We start from the raw sequence: 14,219 nt of genomic DNA, 5'->3' as shown, positions 1-14,219 counted from the left end.
CTTGTACAAAAAAGTCTAGAAACTTATTTAAGGCACCTCGTAACTAACAAATAAATAAGTATAAAGTCATATATAAAATATATGAACTCATAGCAATAAAAGATTCATTTCACCAAAATATATGTAAACAACTAACCCTGACAAGATTTCAATAATATAAAACCTATATAAACTATATATAAACAACTAACTCTAACAATATGCTAATATAAAACATAAAGATGCAGCCGTAATTATCTCCTATTCTTATAAAACTGTTCAAACGATGCTTGAAGAAGAAATACTTCCAACCAACCTGTAAAACCACACGAGTTCCATTTAAAAAATGACGGAGATCGGTTTTCTGCATATCAGCACAAACCACTCAGTTTCATATAATCATGAGTAAATTGCTTGAATCCATGATAAATCCGAAAGTTGTCAATCCCCTTAGCAAAAATCGCCATACTTAGGAACAAACAATATGGTTATTGTGCTTCGAGATCCACAGCTGATGTGCTGATCGTAATACCACAGATGATCAATGAATCTACGTCCGGTTGCTTCGTTTCTAGAACAATAGACGGTTACATTCCCGACACGTTTCCTAGACCAGCAAAATCAACATGCCTCACTTCTAGATCTATTTCTGATCACAGTTACTGATGATTTTACAACGAATACCCACAGCCTACTAAGGAATGTTGATCATGCAGTGATAATGGTAGAAGTCGCCCTAAATTCTCGACCCAAAACTGAAGACTCACGGCTCAAAACAACGACGTATTACAAAAAGGCTGACTGGGAAGCCATCGGGGATCTCATCAGAGATGCCCCATGGGGAAATATCTTTTCTCTTCCAGCTGAACAGTGTACAATTGAGACCACTGAATGGTTCAAAACAGCAATGGAAGCACATGTTCCCACATGGAAATTCTATAGCAAGCCCCACTCTCCCCAATGGTTTACTTCTACTTGTACAGCTGCCATTGCTCAAAGGCAGCATGCGTACCGCAGATTCAACCGACATAAGTCCACTTCAAACAGACAGAAGTATATAGAAGCTAGAAGTAATTATAAGAGAAAAATAGCGAGATGTAAGACAGAATACACAGAAACCACCAGAAAACGCACTGAAGCACAGAAATTAGGGTTTTTGGAAAATCTACAACAGTGTAGTAAATAATGGACAGTCAACGATTCCCCCACTATCAAAAAATCATGAGGTTGCTTGCACGGCAACTGAGAAGGTTAACCTGCTTGGCAGTCGGTTTGCTTTTAACTCCACATTGGACCCGACACACCATTCCCTCCCTGACTTTCCTTTGCGGACAGATGTCACACTAGATGATTTGAAAATCACCCCATTCTCAGGTACATGGTATCATAAAAAAAACTTAGACGCCTCAAAAGCATGTTGACTTGATCTCATCCCGGCTGTGCTATTAAAAAAATGCTGCGCTGAGCTTACTCAAGTTCTCTCCAAACTTTACAACATATGCCTTACTGGAAATCCGCTTCTGTGGTACCAGTTTTCAAGAATTCTTGCGGAAGAAATGACCCATTTAATTATCGCCCCATTTGGTTCCTCCCGCTTTTTGCCAAAATATTTAAGTCCATAATTAATCAAGCTCTAGTCTATCACCTTACAGCTGGTAAATTCCTGACCGACAATGAATATGGATTTGGGCAAGCCCGTTCCACAGAAGATATCCTAACTGTAATCTTTGAACGTATATAATGTTTACTGGACGAAACAGGGGGGGGGGTAGAGCGGTAGCCCTCGATAGATCTAAGGCTTTTGACAAGGTATGTCACGATGGTCTTCTAAGGAAAATCAGATCATATGGTATCACTGGAAAAATACATAATGTAATTAAATCCCTCTTTAGTAAGAGGAAAATCCAGGTTGTCCTCGACGGTCGTACATCTAAACAATACGATATAAATGCGGACTTCAGGTGTCTATCCTTGAACCTTTATTATTCTTGATATTCATAAATGACCTATATGATAAAATCATTTCTCAGATGGGTATATTTACTGATGAAACCACACTCTATAGAAGACACGAGGGGGAAACAACTGAACACATATCTAAGGAAATGGCAGAAACACAAGATGATGACCTCTAACCTGTAGAGGAATGGGGACAAAAATAGTGGGTCACGTTCAATGTTGCCAAGACTAAGCTTGTTTCCTTCAATAATTACAAGAGACCTTCTCTACCACCAATAGAAATGGCCAAGAATACATTACCTGAAAGTGCTTCTTTAAACTCCTCGGCCTAACGTTTGCAGGGAACATGAACAGGAATAGATGCATTGAGAACATTGCCAAGGCTGCTGCGAAAAAGGTGTGCTGTCCCTACCGTGCTAGAAAACTACTTACGCTTGAAAGTATCCTGTACCTCTCTAAGGCCACCACTCGCCCATGTATGGAGTACTGTTTTCACATTTGGGCTTGTGCATCTGCTGCTTCTCTCTCACTCCTGGACAGGGTTCAAAAGAGATAGGTCCTGAATTGTCATCCAGGCTTCAGCCTCTGTCCCATCGACGAAATGTTGCATCCCTATGCCTGTTCTACAAGTACTTTAATGATGGATGCTCTGACGAACTACAAGCACTTGTACCCTCTCCACGGGAACACCCCCAACGAACACGACAAGCAGCTAAATCCCACCCCTTCAGAGTAGAGATCCCTAGGTATAAGAAATGCTTCTACTCCAATAATAAGTATAAAAGTTTACGCCAGAAAATTGTTATTGAATATCTGGAAATACCCCCTTAACCATCAAATCTTTCTTCTCTGGCAGATTCATTACAATAGTCGTTGATTGACAGAAGTTTGAGGCTTCTAGAATCAACGTTGACATGCCTCAAGGATCTATTCTGGGCTCCAATTGCTTCCTCATATTCATCAATGATCTCCCAAATCCTGCGGACGAAACATACATCTACGATAACACTTCAAAAAGCCTTTCTGGTTACCTCCACTCCGTCATTGAGCACAATACAATGACGAAAAAGCATTAGTAGTTACTTTGATTGTATCCCAAATCAAACTTCTTTTTTTTTTACCGCTAACGCTCGGATCCCAATCCAGCGCTAAGTAAACTGGAAAAATTCTCGGATCATTCTATCTCTCTAGAAGGTATGTCATTTTGGACTTAATCTTCTACCTGTGTAAGAACCAAATGCGTCCTCAAATAGAGTCCTTTTGCCAAACCGATGAGGTCCTTCCTAGAGCAGTGTTTTATATTTGATAGAATTCAAAACTGCTTTCAGAGTCGAGTAAACGATGCTCTTCTGTCCTCCTTTACTATTTCTTTCTCACAGAAGTTGCTAGTTTTGCTAGTCTTTCTCTGCTCCATCGTTATTTTCATGGCAGGTGCTCGGCTGAGCTCCAATCTATTGTATATGTTTGTAAACTCGTCTAGCTACAACCACTGTCAATAGTTTCTCTTTCCCTCTCTCCACACCGACAATAAATTAAACTTCCTTACTTAAATTGCCCATCTGTGTAACATAATACAATGGGACTGCTTTCCAGCTGACTAAAACATGGTCGTTTTCAAGTCCAATGTAAATACATTCTTGTAAAGCCACCCTCTTAAATAATCAAATTCTGCCCAATCATCATCATGATCATCATCATCATCATCATTACGGTGTTCTCTCTCACTGTCTACTCGAGTGGTATTTGGGCCTTGACAAGTAGTGACAACTTAGTAAAAATAAGAAAAAAGAAAAGAACTTCCAAATAATTACTTACCCAATTTTTGACAGGTTCCCTTATTAAGTTTCACATTGTCTATGAGCAATGTGAACATTTTTGACCTTTCCAAGACTATAATGAATTTTACTTGAACAGTTCCTGCAGGCAAGTCGAATTGTTTGACGGTCCATTTTGTTAGTTTAGAAACGAGTTTGTACCATTTTGATGTAGTATTACCGTTGCTATACTTAGCCGCCACTATGAAGCTGAACTCCTTTTCACCGGCGTAGGCGAACTGTAGACATGAGTCGGGGATGGTCATTACGGGAGAAGTGAGCGGTGCCCCTCCAATTAGTGCGCGCATTGAATACACTAAAAACAAACAAATCAATCAAATTAGTAGCTTTAAAAGCTCCGAAAATTACTGACCTTCTGAGAAACAAAACGAAAATGAAACGGTCATATAAACCAGTGAGACCTGTGGAAATTCCACAGTAAACTCTTTGATATGTAATATATTGATGTTGGCATTCTGTAGATGTTCAGCGTAAATGGAGACGCCCTGATATTATTGTAGCTCTTTTGTTTAAACTGTAGAAGTATTTATCTAAGCTAGCAGGGACGCCCGACTTAGCCGGGCCGTAAAATACGCCTAAATATTATATTTGAATTTTTGCAGATTTCGTATGTATTATTACAGAGTCAGTTTTTTATTGATTTGTATATATTATAAAGTTGTGATTTCAACAGTAAAAAAAAAAAAAATACAGTAGCACCCCGGCATACGGCATTAGAAATTAGTAACAAAATACAGGGTTCGATTCTAGGCTTATCCTTATCTCATTTTCACTTATCTAGTATTCTTCTTATTTACATGGGAAGGGGACAGCCCTTTCCATGTAACATAATCATATAAGATTATGAATAATACTGTAAGGCGAGGTAAATACAGTAACCGGGAGCCATAAAAACATCGGATTACAATTCGTAACCTGAAAAAAAAAACGTATCCTAGGGCCACCGTATCTCGGGATTCTACTGTATATTCTTATGACTTGGGCGCATCAATTTGAATCGAAACCAAAACCAAAACTTATGAAGAAAGAATATGTACATATATGAGTTGAGTTCCTTCAACTATAATCAGAACCAAAACCAAAACTTATGAAGAAAGAATATGTACATATATGAGTTGAGTTCCTTCAACTATAATCAGAACCAAAACCAAAACTTATGAAGAAAGAATATGTACATATATGAGTTGAGTTCATTCAATTATAATCGAAATCAAAACCAAAACTTTTTTATTTTTAAGTAACTTTTTTGTTTTAAAGTTACTTACCGTTTGACACTTCGGCAAATTTATTATTTTTATATTGAAAAGTACGGTTTTTTTTCATATAAAACTCACTTAATCATTTTTCCTTAATTTACAGTAACTTTATTCGTCATTTCATATTCAAACGAACTTATTCACTATTTCCTATTTAAAAATTAACTTATTCGTTTTAAGACCTTTATAAATGATATGAAAGAAAAGCAGAAACCCGGAAGGGAATTCCAAAGTCTACTCTGCCCATTTCAATCGGTTTTGTATGTGATGTTGCTTTAATGAAGTCTTCGTCACAGACTTAACAGACTTTGCCACTTCTTTCAGAAGGCGACATCGAGTACTTTTTGAGACATTCTTCAATCCGACTTGGTCAAAGACTTCTCGACTTGTCTGCCCAGGGTGCTTAACAACTTCACGTTTAATTTGGAGCAGAGAACGGCGTGAAACAACTCTAGATTTACCTTTATCAGCTCTCTTAAGTACCTTTGTAGGAGTCCTTGACAAAGTTTTTCACAGTTTGATGGTACATTCCTATCATTTTCGATATTTCGAGGGTAGTTTTAACTTTTGCTAATTGTTCTGTAATAGTACTCTTTTCAAAATTACTCAAACCACCTTTACGACCCATTTTATTGAAACAAACTGTCTTGTTAATAATTTGGCACACCTCAAATACCATGGATTCAGCAATTACGATGACAAGTTGTTTACATTGCGTGGAACAGGACAAAAATTTCACAGTACACGCAGCTCAGCATTGCCAATGTTTCCGAAGCTTTTGATACGAAACTACAGGCAAGTTTCTGAAACTAGTAAAAATATTATCTTGTTAATTTGACACGCAGTATATATTAAGAAGTTGTGATTTAAAAAATATATTCATATGATTTGGGTGCATCAGCTTGAATCGAAATCCAAACTTCTGAAGAATATATATATATATATATATATATATATATATATATATATATATATATATAATAGGACAACAAGAGTATGAAATGAAGACACAAAACTATATATTGGTAGATATAGAATGGATCATTTATTAAATAATGGAATACAGGCAAATTTTGGTGGATTGTTTTTGTTAGCGATACTTCTTGAATGAATTCAATTATTTATACGAAAGTGCATATTTACCTAAATGAGAGTTGGGAATAATTTTCCCTTTAACCAATTTGGTACCGCCTAAATGGGAAGCGGCATATATATATTATTTTAAAATTATAATTACCCACTGACATGTGTTTTGTGGTCTACAACTCATCAGAGTGGCTGCATCTAGCGAGATTCGAAATCAGGACCCCATGATAAGAAGCCTAAACCTCTATACAACACACTATTAATATATAGATTTTTCTAGTCTCAGTTTTTCGTATTGCCATCTGAATTTAGGGTTAATGGTAGGATTATAAAATGTTATGCGTTTGCATGTTTCAATGCCGATATCTTAACGTAATGGTAACATCGGATAAGGTACCAATTTGAAATATTCTTGGACGCGTAATATCATTTAAATGTATAATTTTTCGTCAGAAACCACACAGAATATCATGTGACCTACTGTTTATGGGAGTGAGAGCAATTTTGTACCGTGATCTTACGATAAACCCAAGTTAGAACAGTATTAGAAAAAATTACCTGAATTGTTTAAACGCAAATCTGGGTTGAAAATTTTATGCCGATGCCAATATCCAATAAAGTTGTAGCCACAGAGATGATGATTCTCAAAGTCGCAAGAAATCGATTTAGCTGCAATTGAATGAAGAGAAGAGAAAAGGTTTTAAAAAATTCAGAGACGTACAATAACTAGAAGAATACTCGTCCCAGGGCGAGTAAAATTATTTCCGCGAACTGAAGAATTACGCACCACCTTTATGCCTCCTAACAATTATAAAAAAGTAATATTAAATTAAACCTTGTGTCTAGAAACCTTATTTACATTTTGAGCAAAAGCTATTACAACATTTTGAGTTTTAGAAAAATCTAAAGTTAAAAGCTGAAGCGTAAGGTGTCTTAAGAAATTGCAATCCAGAAAAAACTCGTTGTCATATTATTAGGAATCAAATTTTAAATTTTCAAATGCGAAATGTTGCCAATATTATGCACCCAATAACCTTTTAAATGGCCGACCCCCCCCCCCCGAAAATAAAGTATTAATTTCAAGTTTTTATCATCCTGTAATTTAATGACGATTTTCGAAAAAATTATTGGTAGAATACGATCACGTTATAAGTATCATTTTCATTCATTAGACCGTCGGTCAGTCTGTCATGTTTAACTTTGGTCTGTCATGCTCACGCTATAAATAGATTTTCCTTGAGTGAACTGTCATGTTTAAGTTTGGTCTGTAATTCTGAGTTTGAAATAGCATTTTCATTGCTTATCGCGTAGATTAAATGAACACACTTCCCTCTGTAAAAAATTCACAGCTAGAACATGTCTGGCTACAACCACTGTAGGTAAATTTTCTTTCTCCTTATGTATAAGTAAATCTAATCGAAACTTCCACGAACAAAGTTCCTTTCCAAGAACTATTCGTCGGTGGAACGAAATAACACGGGGCAGCTTTTCAGTTGATTAAAACATAGTCGTCTTCAAGTCCAATATAAACAAATTCTTGTTGAACTGTCCTTATAAATAATTAATCACTTCTTAGTTTAATTCCGGGTTAAATCTCCAGATTAAAATATCATATAAGGTGCAGATATGTAGAAGCGTTTATACTCCTCGTTCTAGATATCTAAATTCAACTCATAATTAAGAAAATGAATCTGGAAATGTTACGTTTCTGTTACAGATTTGGGGCCCTACGATATCGAACAAGTAAGTTAGCTAGATAAATATGCCATGCACAAGAAAAGTTGGTCAATCGGGGTGTACAATTTGAAACAAATAAATATTAAATATTTGGAACAAAAGACATATCTAAACAATAAACAATAACAGACCTCAGCTGATCTCAAACGTCACCGTAAACTGCGATAGAAAGAGGTAAAAGTTTAGAGCACAATGGCCACAGTTGGTCATATAGGTAACGGCCGGATCGTATTATGAGATCGCAAAAGTAAACGACGGGATGGTTCAATCATGTAACCCACAGATATTTTTTATTCAGTTCTAGAAATGTTCACTTGTAAAGAATATCGACTCTTTTAAGTTCGGAGGTCAAAGAAGGCGTTACGATTTCAAATGTAATACGAGTGAGAACTTGGTATTGTGATTCCGATCACCACGGTGTCCAAGAATTTGAAATAAAGATACATTTAAAATAAACAATGAACAGAGCAATTAAATACTTCCATGATTACAAAAAAATAGAGTAAATTTTTTTTAAGATTGTATACTTACGACATGATGCTTCATCGCTCTTATCAGGACAATCTGGAGTTCGATCACAGAACTTTGAATGTGATATACATTTCGACTGATCCAGGCATGCTCTAGTTTCATATGGACAAACTGAAAAGAAACACGTGTTTGATAACAATGCATTTTGTAAAATATTGAATGGACTTTCTATGAATAATATCACTTAAGATTCCAGTGTAGTATCTGTTTTGATTCTAAACTTGAGTTAATTTGTCCTTAGTCAACGTAGGAGAAACTTTAGAATATGCAATTTTGCCTTGGAGCATTACTTTGCATTATTTTAAGAACTTTTATGCTTTAAAGATATTGTTTCGTTTAAGCAAAATGAAAGTATTTTTAGTCTTTAATTATTTTTTATATTAAAAAAATTATTTTCATTTGTTTGTAAAACATTTCTTTCTTAAAACATTTTTTTAAAACACTTATCCTGTTATATACATATGTTATTAAACACTTATCATGTTACATATATATATATATATATATATATATATATATATATATATATATATATGTATGCGTGTGTGTGTGTGTGTGTGTTTATACGATCGATGTGTGGACTAAAACATATGAGCCAAATGGGTTAATTGTTAGAATGGACGTAAAACGCTATTATACTTATAATGAGATATATCTATTGAACATCAATTAAGATAAACTATATATTTTAAAAATATATATAGATTTACTAAACGTCTATCAATTCATTTCTGGATTAAAAGTAAAATCGAAGGAGAGAAAAAAGGAATGCATAGGGTAGGAGGTGATAAAGTAAAAATAAAAATTAAATCAAAAGTAAACATAATCTATAATATTATGTCGAAATAACATTAATAATCCTGAAATAACTTAAAGCATAATTAGAATTCGATTTCACTTAAATATTTATTTATCTTATTGTAACTAAAAGAACATATTGTTACGAGATTAGGAAACTCTGAAACCTAATTATTAGAGAATTAGGATCTATTCAATGTAAAACTAAAATTATACTTAACTAAGTAGTTCGAAAAATGTTTATTAATACTAGATTGTCGAATATTGAACTAGTAAAAGTATGTGAACTTTAAAATATTACTTTTAAAATAATTATAAGAATAATAATAATGATAAAACATAAAAATTATAATAATAATTATAATAATAATAATAATAATAATAATAATAATAATGATAAAACATAAAAATTATAATAATAATTATAATAATAATAATAATAATGATAAAACATAAAAATTATAATAATAATAATAATAATAATAATAATGATGATGAAACATAAAAATTATAATAATAATTATAATAATAATAATAATAATAATGATAAAACATAAAAATTATAATAATAATTATAATAATAATAATAATAATGATAAAACATAAAAATTATAATAATAATTATAATAATAATAATAATAATAATAATGATAAAACATAAAAGTTATAATAATAATTATAATAATAATAATAATAATGATAAAACATAAAAATTATAATAATAATAATAATAATAATAATAATAATAATAATAATAATAATAATAATAATAATTATAATAATAATAATGATAAAAATAAAAATAAATAAATAAACTAAGCGGAAATGTTAGAACTAATTAATTTATAATTAGACATTAAAACAAAAATGAATTACAACTTAATGACTTATGACTATCGATTGAAATAGTTTTAATATTAACATTTTATATTAAACGTATTAGTTAATTTATAATATACACTGAATTAATCATTGAATAATATTAAGTGAAATACATTAGAACTGTATAAACATTACTGATTAACGGAATATGGAAGGGAAGGGTTATGTTTGATAAGAGAATGAATGTTAAACTAAGTAAGTTAATATATCGATGGGCGGTAAATCTATCAGACCATAAATTGAATTAATTTTAACTTGTTACGTTTAAGGTAAACAATTGAGGTAAGGAGTATTTAGCGAAATTATAAATCTCAACCAAACGTAATTATTAGGTTTAGAATCAACTAATACAAAGAATTATAATTGAATTAGCAATAAACTTGATTATCACAGTTAAGTGAACTTAATCATGTGTGGTTTCAAATTCGAATTAATAAATAATGTAATATAACCGTAAATTGTAAATAGTGCATATATTAATTAGAATTAATAAATTTACTAATTATTAAATAGAACATTTTGGCCGAATATTAATAAATTAATAGAACCTGTTAGTACAAAGAGATGGGTTTAGTGACTTTATTTCTAAGATCCGGCAACCGTAAAGGCACGATCTTTATCACATGCAGAAATTGGACTTACTTAACAACAGAAACGACAAAGCATCATATTCGTTTTAACATTCGTTTGCAATATTAGGATATGTTGGGTGCGAAAGTAAGTAATATTTCAAAACAACTTACCAAGAGCAGGACAGGTACCGTTGCGAATGCTTACTTTTTCAATCTGTATGTGACAAATACGAAGAAAGCGGTAGGGAAAAAAACGTATGTAAAAAGCTTTAGCTTCAAACTTGATAGCGGTGACAGCTTTTTCCACATAAAATTGTGTTCTTCCCACTGAGCTTGGCCTGTGATTAAACTTTAGCTTCTTATCGTGAGTAGTAATTATATTCAATATGCAACGGCTTCTACCTCTTATTTCGTAATCTATTTGTACGCAACTGTCTGTAAGATTTTTGTATGGCGATATTAAATCAGCGTTTCCACGGAAAGCCCTGAATGACATGGCATAACCTGAAATGAAAAACCATCTTTAAAACAAGGAAAATATTTTTTCATATCAATAATCGATGAACAATAAAAAATAAAAATAAATAATAATTTATACATATATAACACGATCAGCCGGTCACTGGTGTGTGACCGAGACACGTATTACACTAAATGTCTTAGAAATTGTCCCATGATGATGTGACGATGGGTCAGTCATTAGGGCCTGAATATCAAGAGGAAAAGCCTACCTGGGATGTTGGATGTAAGTGGCTCCTTCATTCTTTCAAGATCACTCTGGTGGCATTCTAGCTGGGATATTCTTTTTTCGTCTTCAGGCCTGATTCGACTTAAAACATTTATGGCAGACTCACAAAAAAACGACGCATGACACAATTGTAATATATATATTATATAAGCTTAACTATTTTACAAAAATATATATTACAATAGAGTATACATATTATAATTAATTTTTACAACTAAAACTAGACAATAGGCTCTTCAAAACTAACTAACCTACCCTAATTAGTGTTGAAGAAGAGGTGCGCCCTCATTTACGGAGAGACAGAAATATGCGTGCTCACCTCATGACGATCCAGACAAAAAAGTTCGATAGAAAAAAGGCAATTATGGGGCTACATTTCTGTGTATTCCTCCGCCTACGGCCAAATCACCACCTGACCATGCAGGGGGGGGGGCGTAAGCAACTACCAAAACCATGGCACTACGATATAGTGCTACATATCACGTGTTAGACATTAGACGGACAAACCCATATATAAATTGATTAGTCACAAAATAAAAGAAAATTAATGTTTAGTCGAGGTGAACTTATTGAACTCGATGTTAGATTTACTAGACCATGTCAACTGTCAAAACGATTATGACGTTACATGGTTCAAAGAGAAAGTGAGCGAGAGAAGCATCCAGTTCATTGGAAGCATTACATGGATAAACATGTTAATTCAAAAAGCACCAAAATATGATTAAACAGTGATTATGGACGATTTTTTCCTCCACTCCACAGATGGCGGTATCAGCCTTTTTCACATTAAATTTTTTTTTTTTGCACCGATGTTTTCTTAAAATCCTTGAAATTAAACTTTTTCCTTATCGTGATCATATACTGATCACGATAAGAAAAATATCCATCCAATATACAATAACGTCCAGCTTCACTTATTCTGTAATCTATTTATACGCAACTGTCTGTGAGATGTTTGTATGGCGATATTTAATCTCCATTTGTCTTCCTCCACTCCACTGGTCAGTAATTTCGAACGAAGACCAAGTTGAATAAATCGCTTCTGTTTACCAAAAGTTTTGTCTTTACATTGACTTAGACATTTTCGAAGTATGAAATAACTTATTTGCCGCCGGCGTTTTCTCAATTTAAAAAAGTCATTAAAAAAAAAAGAAAGAGTAACGTTAAGAACAAGCAGCTAACAAGGCATGATAATGAATTTTGATGTTTCTCTAATATGGTTCTCTGCATCTTTTATAGCATGAGGTTTGAATGGAACCGACTTCGAAATCTAGTAGGTGATGTCCTTTTTTACTGCAACCTTTTCTCACAGAAGAGCCACTGCGAGTCTATCTCAATTGAGTTTCAATCTTTGGCTGACATGAAAAACCTTCGCAACAAACACTCGTCTAATTACAACCACTGTCGACAATTTCCACTCTTATCTTTGTCGAACTCTAAAGGCAAATTCCAGGAACAGAGTTTCTTTGCTAGAACTGTTAGCCTGTGTAACTCTATACCGCGGGCTTGTTTTCAAACTGACAACAACATGGTCGTCTTCAAGTCAAAAGTAACCAAATTCTTGCTTTCTTAAATAGTTCAATTCTTCCCAATTTCCATCCCTACCAATCACAACAGCGTACAATATTAACTCTTATGCTTGAGTGGCTTCAGACCTTCATAAGTGATGATTTAGACATTGATAAGATAACATCATAATATACAATATCGTTGCCTCGGATGATAGCGGTCTCTTGAGACTCGTTCCTTCAAATTGCTATCGGTTGTAAAATTGTTTTTTTATAAAATTTACATTAAAAGAGAAGACCGTAATGAATTGTAATTGGCTACATCACTAATATGGATAAGAAAGCACCGTTCATATTCCAGAATTGCTACAATTTGCTTTTGACCCTTATAATACCGAGTGCTTAGCAAGCGGGCATTAAAGTACTATTTTGAGTGGTATGGCTAGACCTAATCTTCAATCTCTTAGTCCATCAGCGAACATGCGCACCATTAGGTCAACTTGATTGATACATATCTTTATACAACTATTTTTATGTTGCATCATGAATTTATGACAATTCACATAAGTATGTGTGTCCGCGTGAACTAGCAACCCAAGCGATAACAATACGAACACAATGGAATTACGAACACGTTTTCAGATTGATGTTTTCCGAAAACGAAAATGTCTCAAATTTATGTCGTTTGATAAAACAGCTCCAAACCCATAAGACTTAAACAAAATGCATTGGTCAAATATTGAGCAGGTAGACCTCCTGATATATCAATTGGTTAGTGGGAAATAACGAGAAATAGCAACCAGTGAGAGGTTAGCTAAGATTGACTTGATGTTTTCAGTTGAGAATTGATTGAACTGTGAGTGTGTTTTGCGGAGGGAATGTGACGTTGCGTGGCTTCAGGAAGAAGTTTATAGAAAAACAGTCTGTTTTAAAACACGCGTTGGCGTCTGGCGTGGAATTACATGGGCTGATAGGACATGACTAGTTACTTATTTCTATCCCATATACTATTCTCCCTGTCTTCACTCGCACTGATTTAAGACGAGATTACGTTGGGCGCATATCTCGCTGTCTTCCATGGTTTTTTTTCTTCTTTCTCGAGCTGGTCTTTTGGAGAAGAGGAAAGAAGCTTTGATTACGGATTTTTCTTGGTTTGAGTGTATCACATGAAGGAGGTGTGGGAGGAACAAGTGAAATTCAATGTTTTTATGGCGATTACAGCGCTGACAGAAATGCGGCATGTGTAGTTTTTAATGATAACGAGGGGCGAGTTTAAATGGAAAGATTTAAATGACACAGGAGGTAAGAGGTCATTCCAGCCGAAGTCG

General features: G+C 33.8%; 1 protein-coding gene across 21 annotated transcripts in view; it reads right to left on the bottom strand.

The window, feature by feature from the left end:
• Positions 1-14,219, bottom strand: part of LOC145293993 (uncharacterized) — a 151,425-nt gene that overhangs the window by 68,450 nt on the left and 68,756 nt on the right. For 20 of the 21 annotated variants that reach the window (XM_080140886.1, XM_080140894.1, XM_080140906.1 and 17 more), the window contains 2 exons: positions 10,807-11,139; positions 8,384-8,494 (listed from right to left, as the gene is read on the bottom strand). In XM_080140886.1, the coding sequence (XP_079997012.1) occupies positions 8,384-8,494; positions 10,807-11,139 (444 nt within the window). Of the gene's footprint in view, positions 1-3,753; positions 4,069-6,673; positions 6,785-8,383; positions 8,495-10,806; positions 11,140-14,219 lie in introns of all 21 variants that reach the window. The other variant, XM_080140887.1, reaches the window with a different exon arrangement.

The sequence above is a fragment of the Euprymna scolopes genome, chromosome 15, assembly GCF_053919585.1.
Source record: "Euprymna scolopes isolate OS-2025 chromosome 15, ASM5391958v1, whole genome shotgun sequence".
NCBI classification, from domain to species: domain Eukaryota; kingdom Metazoa; phylum Mollusca; class Cephalopoda; order Sepiida; family Sepiolidae; genus Euprymna; species Euprymna scolopes.
Note: the sequence above shows the minus strand (reverse complement) of the source record. Positions and strands in the feature narration are given on the sequence as shown.